Genomic DNA, 15,027 nt, shown 5'->3' with positions numbered 1-15,027 from the left:
GTTTGAACACTTTTTGCAATAATCTAGGTTTAACTTTGTCAATTCGGATCAATAAAACAAAGTTATACAACTTTGCATGTCCAAAAAACTTGATCTAATTACTTCTTTTGTTGCAGGATCAAACAGAAATGTATCGCATGGGGGCCTGGGTGGCTGGTGGACAACTTGCCCAAACCAGGACACAGCAATGCCATCAGACTGCTGGAGGTAATCAACCCTGGATGTATTAGTACCTAATGACCAGTTCATGCCATTTAAGGATTATTCTAATATTAAACCCATAGAAACATAACTACTGGTTGCTTTTTTGTTCTTCTAGTTCTCAATGACATAAAAATGTGCATTTGTTCAACAAACATATCTATCTTGTAGTGATAACTCAGTATTTGTCAGTCATTTTTGGTTCTGCTGGTTAATTCCTACTGTTTTCTTTTCTTTAGGACGACAGAAATGAGCCTCTTTTCTCCCTCACCGACAGTGACCCGACCCTTTCCCCCATCCTCGTGGTCTCCCAGGACGAGAGCGACGAAGCGTACCCCAGCATCCACGTCGAAGAGTCCCCAGATGGAGCCGAACAGGCGAAGTCACTCCCCAGAACCATTCTGGTTGAACACACCGGCTACAAGCCTCAGATTGCTGCGCTGCTTCCGCTTGACGGCGAGATCAGGGATGCGAGGGAGGAGCAAAGGGAAGATCCAGAAAACGCAGACGAGGACAGGTTTTTGGTTGGATTTGAAGGATTTCTGGGAGGCTTCCTGTCCAATGTGGATTGCTCTAATTCGTCTCTTCGGGTCAGTCTTGGTTCTGGCGGGGATCTTTTGTGGCCTAAAACTCTTGAAAGGTCTGTCTGGAAAGGAGTCTGCTTGCAAGAGATTACCAGAACGGAGGAAGACACGGAGAACAATGTTTTCTCTCCGGATTTGCTGCAGAATCATGGAGAGACTCTCGGTTCAGATGATTCCTGCTCCTCTCTGTTTTCAGTTCACACGTTCCTGAACGGTGGATACTTCCCACAGGTGGCTTCCCTTGATGTGGACACTTGACACACCAAGGTGGCAGCGATGTCGGAGGGACAAGAACTACACTTTTAAGACTAATTTTGAGAAAGCATTACAAAAGCACACATTTTACTCATCATTGTCGTAGTGACTGATTGTATTTAAATGTCATTTTTACTGTGGAGGCGAGTGTGTCAGAGGTTTTAATGGCTGCCCTCTCAGGTGAGAACCTGCTGATCTTTGTGGATGGATGTCCTGTCAACCTGTGCTACCTGTGTGAATAAATGAGCAAAGATATTGATTAAATTTGAAACTTTATTACCCTTAAATACAAATGCGGTACACTGATGTAAAAATATGCTTACCTCCCTTTGTGATTTCCTGTTTTTGCATCCTTGCCACAGAACGTCAAACCAATTTCAATATTAGTCAAAGATAACACAAGATGTTCGTTATTAAGGGTAGAAAAAAAATCAAGCCTACATGGACCTGTGTGAGAAAGTGATTCCAGTTGCACTACGTTTAGCAGCAACAACTCCAAACAACTTGCAGTGAGTCTTTTACAGCTGTGAAGGAAATTTGAGATACTCATTTTGTTCTAACTTGGTCACATTGGAGAGTTTTCCAGCAGGGACTTTTCAAGGTCATGCCCGAGCCTCTCGATAGGTTTCGGGTCAGGACTTTGACTCAGCAAATCCACAGGCCCGTTTTAGTTTTTCTTCAGCCTTTCAGAGGAGGGCTTTGCAGGGGTATTTTGAATCATGTTTCTGCTGCAGAACCCAAGTTCGTTTCATTTGGAAGTCAGGAACAGACGGACAGACGGACGTTCTCCTTCAGGATGTTTAGGTAGATGGCGGTATTCATCGTTCCATTTGTCACAGCAAGTCTTCCAGGTCCATGTTTTACTCTTCGTACAACGTTCTTTGTCTGAAATGCTGTGTTAGTTTTGCACCAGATGCAACGAGATACACAACTTCAAAAGAGTTCGACTTTTCAGTCCACAGAATGTTTTCCCAGAAGTCTTCAAGTTGTGTTCAGGGAAAACTAAGACGAGCCTTAACGGGGTGTTTTTTATTTGTGTTTTTTGCTAGCCAGTGGTTTTAGTCTTGGAACTCTACCAAGACAAACTCTTATGGTGAAGGCATGACCTTTGACCTTCACTAAGGCAAGTGAGGCCTGCAGTTCTTTGGATGTTGTGGGGTCTTTTGTGACCTTTTGGATGAATCATTGCTCTCTTAGGGTAATTTTGTTCAACAAGCCCCTCCTGTTTACTGTTGCATGTGTTTTTTGTTTTGTTTTTTTTTTACCATTTCTTGATAACGGTTCTCACTTTTGTTCGCCGGAGAACCAAAACTTTGGAGTCCAAAAGCTTTAGGAACAACTTTGTAACTTTTCCAAACCTTTAAATCTCAATTGCTCTTCTCTTTCTCTCTCTCTCATTTGTTCCTGAAGTTCTCTGGATCTCAGCATGACGTCCAGTTTTGCAGGATCTTTTTGTGTCCTTCACTCTGTCAGGCAGGTCCTATTTAAGTGAGGTGCTGACTGAGAACAGGTGTGGCAGCAAGTAGGTCCGTGTTTACAGTGAACTCAGGTGTGATAAACCACAGCTAAGTAACAGTGCAGAAAATCACTTTTTTCCACACAGAGCTATGTAGGTTTGGATTTTTTTTCTCCCAAAATAATGAGCATCTTCATGTTGTGTTTACCTGTGTTGTCTTTGGCTAATATTTCTATGTATTTCATGTGAAAAAGATGCATGAAACTAACTTCACTTTGTGTTGTCCTCTAGTGTTAGCTAGTAACGTTGATATTATTAACATAACACCACAAAAAGTGACCTGCATCCTGCAGCAACCGTAACAGTTTGATAGTTTTGAAGTGCGTGTCAAACGTTGCACTACATTAGCGTTTGGACAGCAGCCACTGTTTCACTGTCAATTTAACACCGAGGTCTGACCTCTGCGTGTGTGTCCCCAAGTGGCCCCTGTGTTTAGTGATCCATGAAGTGGCACAGAGAGGGAAATTATTCCAAAACACACAGCTGGGACTTCCCCCATGGCTCCTGGTTAAAACAGTGACAGACCCCTGAACCTTCAGTCCTACTCGAACAAGCACCAGCTGCAGCTCTGCACACATTTTTATCTCTTCCTGAGAGTCGTCTCAGTTCCTGATTGCATTTTCACCAGGGTAACCGACAAATAAAGAGTCTGCACACTTCACTCCCTGCACAAGTTTGATCCCTGATGTTGCTTTTCAATCGGCCTCAAGTTCTGAACTACGTTGAGGTTCAGATTTTGAGGGAAAGTCCCTGACTGCGACGCATGGGCTGGTGTTTGTGAAAGCCACATACACACACACACACACACACACACGGGGTAAGGTGGAAAATGTGAGAGCGCAGGTTTGATGCACTGACAAATGATAAGTAAATAGAAATGCTAAGGAAGAATGTGAACCACTTTCTTTGCCTGAATAACTAGAGTTTAAAGTGTGTCAGATCATAAAACAAAAAAAAGTGAATAATTTTGTAAATATTATAAAAGTGTGTATAAAACGACAGACTAAAAGCAAGAACTGCAGTTTTTAAATTGCTATAAAACTTATTAAAAGTTGAAAGCTAAACTTGACAAAAATGTGAGGGAAAAAAAGTAATAATAATAATAATTTCCTCTAAATATCTTCCTCAGTGTGGAGGAAGATATTCCTACTAGTCAGTTTTATTAAGTGTTTGTCTAGTGTCGATGTTCAGGCTGGGTGTGCTCAGAGTGTGTCGTCACTGATAAACTGTGACGCATACGCACGCGCGGGCACGCGCTGCATTGGGTTCAGGCTTTAGACCGAAGTTTGTCAGTCAGTCACTTCAGCAGAGGCAACGTGTGCGCGCGCAGTCTCCCCGGTCCGAGTGAAGGAGATGCGTGGAAACAGAAGCGGTCACGGATAAAACCTCGAGCCGCTCGGAGAGGCGCTGAACGCGGACAGGACGCCGGGATGAGAGTCGCCGGTGAGTTCTGGGCGACGGGTCCCGTAACGCAACACTTTTTTCATCGCTTTTATCCCCCTCGAGTGTTTTAGGGTCATTCGTGCCATAAATGTCTTTGGGGCTCGTGCGCCGTTTTTATTCTCTTTTCTGCTATGTGTGTTTTTTAAGAGGAACTCACAGGATAGGCGGCGATGTGAGACTCATACTTGCCGCTTCTGGTGACTTACGTCGACGATGTTCCTCTCTTGGTCGGTGACGGTCGTCGCGGTCGCCTTGCTGGTCGCGCAGCAGTGCGCAGGTAAACCTCACGTCTCATCTCAATAAATAAATAAACAATAATAATAATAAACATTACACTTATCTAAAGCGTTCTTAAATTTTAAGAACGCTTAAAATTTAATTGTAATTGGAGTTTTAATGCAAAAAGAAAAAAGAAATGATGGCCTCATCAGCCATTGGGAAGATTGCTGAGTTACCTTTCAAAGAGCTAGTGACACCTGCACTAAGAGGACAAGCCACAAAAGGGTCGTTGTGAATGAAAAGTGTTTGTTGTAGAGTGCGGCATCCAAGCATAAAGATGGAAAGTTTAGTGGAGGAAGAAGGGAAAAAGGTGCAAAAAATAACAGGGAACGCCACCGTGAGCGGACACTGCATCGATCCAGTTCAGTGTGAGAGGCACAGTGTGTTTGGTGTCAAGAGTTTAGGCACATTTCACACACAAACACCCTGGGACTTGGTGCCTTGCTCGGGGGCACATCAAAATGTGACTACTGAAGGAAGACACACTTTCCAATTTCAAGACAGCTGCTCTACCTGCTGTGACACGATAACACCACCAAACAGAGCCGTATCGATGACAAGGGAGGGAACTGTCAAATGTAGGCAGATATGAGCAAGATGTAAAATATTGTTACCTGGGGTAAGTGGATTGTTTTTTTTCTAAAGAAGGTACATTTTGCATTTGTTTGAAAAATTAAGAACCCCAGAGTGTGGCGAGGGAGAGCTGAGAGAAAGAAGTAACGGCTGATTATTTTATTTTTAACAAATAAATTAGCGCTGTCTATTGGAAAAATTCTGATCCTTTCCTCTCCTTTATGGAGATGCTGCTTTTATGTTCCATCTGGACGTGACACTTTCCCACACTGACAAAAGTACAAATACCTGCTTTCACTGCGCAATGTAGACCAAAACCCCACCTGCCATGAGATCAAGAGGAAGATGTGAAGCTGTAGAGCCAACAGCGCAGCTGAGCTGAAGGTTGCCATCAAAGCGGATTGGGCTTCCTGAGCAGAGCCACAGGCCACTCCGCATTAATGCAGTAATTCATGCTAAAGGAACCTCGAGCACAGTCAGTCAAAAAGACGTTCTAATTTCTTGAGATGCGCCTGTGCAATTGAATATTTCACTAGGGTTGTGTCCAAAACATAGAAGGGTATTATTCATTCTCCAGAGTCCTCAGGAAATAACCAGCCCTCCTTCTTCCAGGTGAGGACAACCACAGGAAGTCCTGCGAGTCGTGGTCCGATGCCGGAGACGTGGTGCAGCGAGGCTCCAGCTTCGTGGTGTACTGCACCTTCATCCCCAGATGTAGGACCCAGAGATCCATGTACATCCACAACGGCATCAAATCCGCGCACGAACAACACAACGACACAACCATATTCCTGAAAGTGGAGAACATTACGGAGAACAGGACATACAGCTGTTCGTCTGAATGCAACCCAGTGCTGGACATCTGTGGCCTGGACGTCGCAGCTGGATGTACGTGGGGCGTTTTATTTGGCTGAGATAAGTTTGTTTGTGAAGCAGTTTTATTGCACATGACACAACTGAGTTTGTTTCCTGTTTACATTTCTCTGGAAGAACCGCAGAGCATAAAGCTTTCCTGACCTAAACTGGGGTTAACTTTAGTAACCTGTTCAAAAAAAAAAGGAGCTTGTTCTGCTTTCTCTTTGCTGCTTGGTGACACACAGTTCATAACGAACCGTTGGGAGACATTTTTTTCTGGCTCAAGTTGGGTGGCTGTTTGTTTTCACACATGCAACCAGACACTTTGATCAATTGAACACTGAAACATAGAAAAATGATTCTATTAGTCATAAATTTGTGTTTTTTTGTTTTTTTTTTAAAGACTGCATCCAGTTCCGTAAGGATACAAATTCACAAGCAACGTTTGTCTCCTCTCCTGTCCAGATCCACCGGATCAGCCCAAAAGCATCTTATGCATCTACAGGATCCTCAAATATGACACTGGGAGTGTGAATTGCTCCTGGGACAGAGGAAGAGACACTTACCTTGTCAACCACTTCACGGTGGAGTGAGCACGCTTTCTTCCCACGTTATTCTGCTTGTAAAACTTAGAGCCGTGCCGATGTTGTTGAACTGAAACTTTGCTCTGTGGGCTGCAGGGTTGGAACTGTAAGTGGAAACCAAACGGGACGACTGGTTTTGTCCGGCAAGGCAATTGAGGGGACGTCTGCCAGTTTCACTTTGCCCAGATCTGTCCAGCTCGTGTCGGTGCAGATTCGAGCTCAGAACACCCTGGGTTCTGCTAAATCCTCCATTGTCAGCTACAACCTCAGTGACATCGGTAAGACTCTGAACGCTTGTTGTTGAGCTACGGCTCTGCCCAGATGAATCACGCCGTGTCTAGTCAAGAGAATTCAAAGTCATTTTATTTCCAGAAATCGTTGACTTTTTGCAGCCGATCACCAGCAGTCGTTTCCAATCGCTCATTCCTCTAAACCCTGTTGCATCATAATCTTGTAAATCTTGCTATTACTTTTTGGTTGTAACACGTTCCATAACTTTGTTCTGATCCGAGCAGTGATGCCATCGACGCCCATTGTTGATCAAGTCGAGTGCTCTTCCAGGAACTGCACCATCAAAGTGCAACAGCCTGCGAGGACTAAGCATCTGCAGGTCCAGTACCGAGGCGAGCGGCACCATGACTGGACAACTTATCCAGACTCTGTAAGAAGTTTTAACTCCCCCCAACCCTCGGCTCTCTGAAAGCCCTCGGGGGGCTTTGAGTGAGGCGCAGAAATTGCAAAAGGCAATTTAAGGTCTTTGAACATGTTTGGCTGATCATCTTGCTCTGAGCCTCTGCTGATTCAGAGTCGGAGGCAGATATGAGTCTCTCGGTCGACGTGTGAAGAAGTGAATTTGAGATGACTCACCTGTCTCAGGAATAAGCTGAAAATTTGACCTTTCAGTCTCTTTTGTGCATTTTTTTCAGCAACACAAACCCATCAAAATCGTATTCAAGTCATCTCAGCTTTGTTTGTTTTTTTGTTTTTTTCTGGCATCTAAAAAACAAAACCATGACAGATAAAAATATGTGATAGTGATAGATCACCATAAAGTAGTGCATAATCAATCAAGTGGAGGAACATTTTTTACACTCAAAAGTGAGAAAATTGTTCATTTGTATTTTTCCACAACAGCTAAAGCCGCAAGTATTTGGTGGTACATTGCTCTTAGCTCAAGCTCAGTTAAAGTGGATGGAGAATGGTCAAGCCTGCCACAGTTTGACTATTTGACTTTGACTAGGCCATTCTAAAACATAAATGTACTTTCACATAAATAATTGCATTGCGGCTCTAGCTGTTACTGCCTTCCTGGAAGATGAACCTTCGCCCCAGCCTCAAGTATTTTCCAGCATCTGTGAATCTGTCGTCATTAACCCTGACCAGCTGTACCAGCATGATGCTGCCACTACCATGTCTCAGTGTGCATTTTCAGGGTGTAGATATTTTTGTGGAATGGGTCTCAAGCTGCTCCAAAGAAAACTCACAGGATGTTGTTTCACAATCTAACTCCTCAAATTCCTTCCTCACAAAAAGAAAACTGTTGAAATGTTTCACAGCTGAACTCAAACAGCTGATCAGATACGTTGTGTGCATTGATCGCCTGCAGGCTGGGCTGACGACTTCATTCGAGGCCAAGCTCGTCTCCTCCTTGGAGCCCTGCAGCGTGTACCGTTTCAGAGCGAGGTCCAGATTCAGCACCGGGCTGTGGAGCCGGTGGAGCTCAGCTGTCTCCAGCGCGACTAAAGAAGAGGGTGAGTCTGACGCCAGTGTTGCTTTAAAGCTCTGCTTGTTCTGTCTGCAGACTAACCTCTGTATCAATATAGGCCATCAGACAGTGCAGCGGTGCTTCCTGCAGTCTGGGTTTGTGAGGCAGCTATCAGATCACCACTGACCGACTATCTGAAGGATGAAGTCTTTTTGCGTTTTATCTCGAGAACCCAACCGCTTGTGCTGATAAGGCGACCGATGTGCCATGTCCCTGCTGAGATTTCATTGAATTGATTTGGGAGAATTTAGTTGTCACTCGCTCTTGCATCACTTGAGAGTGAAGGAAACCAGGAGGAATCTCCTTTATGGGAAGTGGAGCAGTGTATTTTGTCGTTCTGATGGTGTGAAGATATGGAGGCAGCTCTATAAAAATGCATGAGCTATGAATATGCAGCAGCGACATGTCAGCAGTTTCCACTCACGGCTAGCGTTGTTGAGTGAGCAGTTATCAACAACATCAACTGCATCGGTTTGTGCTGCCTTCCTCTTTTTATTGATGAGGAAGGTCTTGTGCAAACTTTTACCTTGCAGCACTGTGTTCATTTTGTTCTCTCACTGTTTTTTTGTTTTGTTTCCCCCTTGATCCTTCACTGCCAAGGCCAAAATTATTCATACACCAAGGAGATTCACATACGATGTAACGAATATTGATGGTATTGTTAAGAATCTTGATTTAGTCTTTTTTAACGCCAGCCCCACTGGGCGAAAAACACCGTCAAGTCGTAATGTTACCACCAATGCTTGACCATAGAGGTTGTGCTCTTTGGGTCACATTTAATTTATTTTATTTTTACGCCATGTGAAGGACTGCATCATTGAGGCCAAACAAATCTGTATTCGTTTCATTTGGCTACTGAACAGAAGGTCAGAAGTCTTCTGAAGACTAAAAGACAAAGTTTTCATTTGCTATCAAACAATAACAACATTGCAATTTATAGCAGTAACTTTCCAAGAGGATTTGCACCGGCGGTTCTGTCTGCGCCGAATGCCTGCGACTTGTTACTCTTGCATCTATTACTTTGTAGTTTTTGCAAATGTCTTCTCCATCTCAAAATGACAAAAAAAGAAAAGGTCAAATCGAGTTTGATCATGCTCATAAGACAGCGCAGCTGCACATAAAGCAGGGTGGAGGCGCCTAAAACTCAGCTGCCAGCTGATGTCTGCGCAAAAGTATCCCTTCCTGTTTTTGCTGCACAGTCAGAAACACCTGCTGAAAACAATAATTCAGAATAAATTTTCATGCCCAAGAGAGCCAATGTGACCCATGTTTTATTGTCGCAGCTCGCTGAGCTGCAAATTTTGAAGGCATCAGATTGGAATAAAGTTTAATTAAAAATATTTCAGAGCTTTTTGTCACCAACTTGTGAAACTTGTCGAGGAATGTACAACAAAAGAACGTCTTTGTAGATGCCTAAGTTTAAAGACAAACATTTATTCGGTGTCTATAAAAAACAAAGACTTAAAAAAGTGACTTTTTGATGTTTGGTTTTGAAGCTCCTGAACAACATCTGGACGTGTGGCTCGCTGCTGGCCCCGACTTCAGATCCATGAGAGTCTACTGGAACGTAAGTGTTGAAAACGACCTGTTTTCTAAATATGTTTTATTATTAGTAGTAGTATTTTAAAATGGTGGAGGTAAGTCATTGAGCTCCTTAAAAAGCACAGCACAGTCCATTGCAGCTCGACAAGAAAAACTAAAAATCTCAGCCTCAGAAAGGAAGTTTGGTTGACCCAGTTCTGGGGTCAACGAGTTGTTTCAGGCAGAAAAACACACACACACAACTTTATTGCTGATTATTGAGATGAACATAGAGCACTAAGCCAATACCAGGAAGCACAGCGCTGTTTTCTATAAATAAATATAAAATATTTTGGCATACGTGTATTTAGAATCATCTCAAAATGTGTATATTCGTCTCTGCATTTCGGTTTATGTCGGCTTTCATTGATTGACTGAATTCATATGTGATGTGTTTTATATCAAGGAGATATATGGCTTTAATTGGTGGTTTTTACTAATGGGATCAGCGAAGAGCAATGGTAATGTTTAATTATTTTTCTAATAATAATAGGTCCCCAAACAATGGAGTTTAACCTTTAAAAGTTTCTCATGAGAATATGTAAAAAAAATAATAATAATTGTCTTGATTAGGTATATTTATTTTACTACTGTCTGCTACTTCATAAAACTTTCTGAATCTGAAGCGTGTGTGCTTTCTAGATGAGGATGCATAAAAAGTCACTGGAGCCTCATGAGTTTGAGGATTCTCACATCTCCATTGTTCTCACACTGCTGCATGATCACGGTGTTGTAACTATAGTAAGACTTTCTTTCTGCTTCCCTGCTTTGTTCTGCACAGACTAAAGGTCAAACCCTGACCACATCTTGTGACATCCTCACACTCACACACACACAGAGAGAGAGATGAACGGCCTTTAGCCAAATACATTTAAAACACACACACCTAGACTGTTTTAATGTCACACACACACACACACACACACACACACACACACACACACACACACACACACACACACACACACACACACTCAGGGGCAACTGAAACCTGACAGTACACGCACCGCAGTTTCAATTTACAAGAAAAAGAGGAGCTGAACAGAAATGATGTGTCTTACACACTCATCTTGCGGTTCGGCTGTAAATCCTTGGCGACAGTAATCACTCACAAAGAGGCAAAGAAAGCGTTCACCTGCAGAGCTACAGTTAACCTTTTCCCAACGTTTCAGGAGTCCAACATGTCCGTCTGCAGAGGGAGCATCGTGCAGTACGCCATCACAGTGAGCAGCAACAACCTGACGGTCGTCACGAACGTCAGCGCTGACGCGAGGAACCGCTCGGTCCCGTTCTGCTCCCGCTGCGAAGTGACGGTGCAGGCCGTGAACTCTAAAGGCTCGTCGCCTCCTGCAACCATGACAACGCGCCACACCTCAGGTAAAAACCATGAACACCTTGTCTGATCTTCATCTGATGGTTCTGAAACTGGAGATTCACTTTCATCACATACATACATACGTGTGCGTGTGTTTTTAGCCAAGCCGATTCTTGATGTTCAAGTAACTCCGGGGAACCACACTGTCGCCATCTCCTGGAGAAAAGCTGAAACTGCACCCGCCTACTCCGTGGTGGAGTGGTACCCTGAGGGGCACGTGTTGGACGAGCTCAGATGGGCCAGACTGGATGGGAATGAAAACTTCCTCACCGTCACGGGTAAGAAGTTAGAGCCAAGTTGCAAAAATCACATCGGTTGGGTTCAGGCATCATTCTGGCTGGACACTTCCAGAATAGTAAAAAGCTTGATGTAATCCACAAACTTTTTAATGAACTCCGGGTCCAAAATGTTAATGTTGGCCTGCCTTCTCCTGTGTTTGGAATAAATGTCCTGCTGTTACACCCAGCTGATGTTTTAACCATCTAAATGTTGCTTTGAATCAGTGGTGTCTTTGTATGACCGTTAAAATTATTTTCTTATTTCATCGTATCTGCTCTATCGTGAACTAAATGTGCAATAATTTCATGAAACAAACAAAAGAGACTTTTGTACAAGAAGGAAATCATTGCAGAGCCAAAGCATAGAAAGAGTGTTGCTGTTAAAACCAACTGTTGGCATACTGTTTCCTAATTTTGGGAGGTTGAACTTAGGCTATTTCTTTCAAGATTGAGATATAATTTTTTTAATTTGTAGATATTAATCCATGGGAGTGCTATGAAGGAGCGGTGTACGTTTTCTACAACCAGAGCTCCGTCAGCAGGACCAGCTTTAAACGGATCGCCGCGTTGGAAGCAGGTAGGGTTCAACGGCATAACCTCTGCTTTTAAAATCTCAGTCGAAATGGTCACACATACTTCGTGTCGGTAATTTTGACCTAATCGACGTCGCTGCGCGGCTCTGCCGTGTTGCCTGCAGCTCCGGAAACGGGTCCGTCGGCCCAAGAAAAGGTGGAGGGAAATACGGTGACGGTGTCTTGGACGCAGCTGCGCAGGGCGCAGCGCAGGGGATGCATCACAAAGTTCACCATCTACCTGCAGAACAGCCAAGGAGTCCAGAAGCTTTGTAAGAACATTTTAACTGTGAAGTCTCACTGCCGCGCCGCATTGTGCCATTTTACTCGATTTGTCTCACTTGATGCTCATGACGAAAGGAGATGCAGCTATCCAGTAAATACTTGCATCTCGTTTTGCCATGTGAAGAGGATGTGGTTAGGGGTTAAAACACTGTGGTGCCAAAGCTTGTCAGAACGCAGCTGCCAGCCGTGTTTATTTAATAACTGCTTCCTATTCATGGTTACTAGAATATTAAGTCATTTTAACTTTCTTAAGTCTGCCAGGCAGGGAAATGTTACTAAAATAAGATTTGAGCACTCAGCTGCAGGAAAAACTAAAACTAAATGTTGGTTTGTGGCTGACAGACGCATGAGTAGTTTCAAGGCGACCGTCTCCTTTTGTCCCGACCAGACTCGGCGGCAGCGTCACAGAGGTCGTATCCCATCCAAGGTCTCTCTCCTGATTCCTACAGTTTGTGGATGAGCGCTTCCACTTCGAAAGGAGAAGGTCCTCCCGGTCAGAAGATCAAGTTCTACATCGAGGGTACGCAGATTTTCACATTCACCGGCGCTCCTTGTGAAGACGTGCGACACGTTACGATAAATTAAGGCTTTTATTGCATTGACATAGTCGTGCACTGAAAACTTTGAGCGTCTTCGTGTCTGCCATTTGCATCGCCCGATCATTGAACCGGCTGCGGTGGCAGTTTTGACCCTTCTTGCTGATTTGTGACACTTCATCCTGCTGCTGTTGCAGAAGACGACCATCTCTCCCCAGTGCTGATGTGTGTGTTCATCTCCGTGATGGTGCTGTTTGCTCTGTGTCTGTGGAAGAGCTCAGCAGTCAAGCATAGGTATGTATGTTTGTGACCCCCTGGGGTTCAGCAGCACCACACAATGCAGGTTGAGTAATTGGCGTAGCAGTAGATTCAAGTTTTTCCTTTAATCTGCTTAAAACTAAACAACAGTATGGAGTGAAATCTGCAGATGAACCAAAGAGAAACTAGTCAATAAGTATCTATATCAACTGATGTGAAATGCTTATGCTGTGATGTTTTTCAGCCATTTTGTCAGCTCTAGGTTTATCCAAAGACTTTCAATGAAATTCCAGTCAGCACTCTGGAAAGGTCTCTCCAAAACCTTCAAATTAGCCGGATGTAAAGAATACTTTCTAAAACTAGAGTTATGATTAATTTCAGGCTTCATTGCATGAATGACTTTCGAGAACTGCTGGTTAACAGTTCTCCATATCTCAGGTTCAAAGACATTTTCCAGTGTCTGATGCCTGATGTTGTGCCAGATCCTGCAAACAGCAAGTGGGCAAGAGAGTGCACCAAAGAGAAGGTAAAAATGTGGACAGACTTTAACAGATTAACCACTGGTGGAACCCGCCTCAGTTCCGATTTGACCCTCTTCGTCGTCCTCCTCTTCGTTCAGGGCAAGATGGACCTGCATCTCCCGTCTCACAACTCCAGTTTCACTGACCCAGAAGAAGAGACCATCCTGGTGGACGTGGAGGAGCTCTGCAGGCGGATGGAGGACTTCTCCTCGCCCAGGAGCGACGGCGTGGCGTTCCCTCCCGAGAGCGGCGCGGGCCAAGAGACCGAGCTGTCGGCTCTGCTCTACCCTCCTCTGACCACCTACATCAAAAGCCTCTCGCACGACTCGGACAGCTCCGGCCACACGCAGACCTCCCTGGACACGACCGTCGACTACATCTCGTCCCACGGGCAGGACAATCTGGACAACTCGGACCAGGAGGAGGAGGAGGAGTTTCCCGGGATGCAGTTTTTCCCCAGCCTCAGCATGCTCATGGAGCCCGTGGGGTTTGGAGGGAAGCTGACCTTGGACGCGGTGAAAATCGACTGCGGCGACTTCTTTCAGAACGCTTAGAGCGACCCGCCCAGCCTCTCCGAATTGAACTCTCGTCCATGATGTGCATGAACTACCTCCGTTGCTTTTAGAAATCACAAAGAACTGCCAAGCTTCAGTTCAGCAGAAATCCTCTCTGGCATTACAATTGTTTTCCAATGGCACGTCTATGGACACACTAAGCAGAACTAAAAGGAAGAGACAAGAGGGATTTTACTAAGATTTAATCTCTAAAAGGCAGATTGGACTTCTCTTTGTAGGAGGACGGTATCGTAACGGCATCATCGTCTGTCATGAACTTTAGGATCTACGCCTATTCTTCCTGTTTCACCCGCAGATGTCTTCTGTTTAAAAAAGGCTACATGTTTTGTTTTTTTTGTTTTTTTAAATACTGCTGTTCATTAATTGCTACGCTCTTCATTCTACCTCAATGTGGATGCAAATTTGATCAAATTAAAACCGTTTGATTTGTCAGACTAAAATCATTGAGCACAGTGAAACTTTCAGTTTCAGAGCCAAATATAGAGCACACACACACACACACACACACACACACACACACACACACACACACACATACTGCAAAAACAAAAGTATTTTTGGTCTTGTTTCTACTGCAAATATCTTGAATACACGTGAAATAAAACAGAATTAAAGCACAGATGTGCTGAAAAGCTACTTTTTAACGGCTTGTTTTAAGTTAATACTGAAAAGGAAAGTTAATTACCTCAGTAATAGCTAGTGCTTTTCCATTACTATTAGGACTCATATCAACATAAAAAACGTGCATTTGGGCAACTGAGATCAGTTTGACCAAAGCCTTTTGAGTCATTACATTCTTCTTAGTAGACAAAAACTCCAGTTTATTCGCCACTATACGCGCAAAAGTACCCTAAAAGTGAAACTAGAGTAGAAAACTGTTTTGTTTTTACGACGCATCAATGCTCTGTCAGGAATTAATGTGCCGCATCCACACTTCATGATCTCTTCATGCCTAGTTTACTACTTATGACGGCAGCTTGACACTGAGACA

The 15,027-nt window shown here is 43.9% G+C and overlaps 2 protein-coding genes across 2 annotated transcripts in view; both read left to right on the top strand.

Annotated features, from left to right (window-relative positions):
- il23r (interleukin 23 receptor) overlaps positions 1–1,299 on the top strand; it is a 28,154-nt gene extending 26,855 nt beyond the window's left edge. Inside the window, exons 17-18 of the mRNA XM_055044078.1 lie at positions 117–207; positions 441–1,299. Coding sequence (XP_054900053.1) covers positions 117–207; positions 441–1,043 — 694 coding nt within the window. The 3' untranslated portion in view covers positions 1,044–1,299. The remainder of the gene's footprint in view (positions 1–116; positions 208–440) is intronic.
- Positions 1,300–3,867: 2,568 nt separating this feature from the next.
- On the top strand, positions 3,868–14,504 carry il12rb2 (interleukin 12 receptor, beta 2a). The gene is made up of 16 exons (XM_055044123.1): positions 3,868–3,999; positions 4,147–4,276; positions 5,464–5,739; positions 6,172–6,295; positions 6,387–6,568; positions 6,806–6,951; positions 7,897–8,041; positions 9,552–9,622; positions 10,809–11,013; positions 11,113–11,289; positions 11,765–11,866; positions 11,987–12,133; positions 12,535–12,666; positions 12,880–12,976; positions 13,379–13,466; positions 13,560–14,504. Exons 2-16 carry the CDS (start codon positions 4,213–4,215, stop codon positions 14,013–14,015), a joined length of 2,412 nt encoding a protein of 803 aa, XP_054900098.1. The 5' UTR covers positions 3,868–3,999; positions 4,147–4,212; the 3' UTR covers positions 14,016–14,504.
- The last annotated feature ends 523 nt before the right edge of the window (positions 14,505–15,027 follow it).

This window comes from Poeciliopsis prolifica, unplaced genomic scaffold (assembly GCF_027474105.1).
Source record: "Poeciliopsis prolifica strain line A6 unplaced genomic scaffold, Auburn_PproV2 SCAFFOLD002, whole genome shotgun sequence".
In the NCBI taxonomy this organism is placed as follows: Eukaryota; Metazoa; Chordata; class Actinopteri; order Cyprinodontiformes; family Poeciliidae; genus Poeciliopsis; species Poeciliopsis prolifica.
This window is presented reverse-complemented; position numbering and strand designations above follow the sequence as displayed.

What these genes read in the sequence shown, in the direction of transcription:
- il12rb2 (XM_055044123.1), top strand. Translation starts at nt 4,213, where the DNA reads ATGTTCCTCTCTTGGTCGGTGACGGTCGTCGCGGTCGCCTTGCTGGTC. An exon ending in CCTGGACGTCGCAGCTGGAT is followed by an intron (nt 5,740 to 6,171) that starts GTACGTGGGGCG and finishes TCTCCTGTCCAG; the next exon opens with ATCCACCGGATCAGCCCAAA. An exon ending in CTACAACCTCAGTGACATCG is followed by an intron (nt 6,569 to 6,805) that starts GTAAGACTCTGA and finishes TGATCCGAGCAG; the next exon opens with TGATGCCATCGACGCCCATT.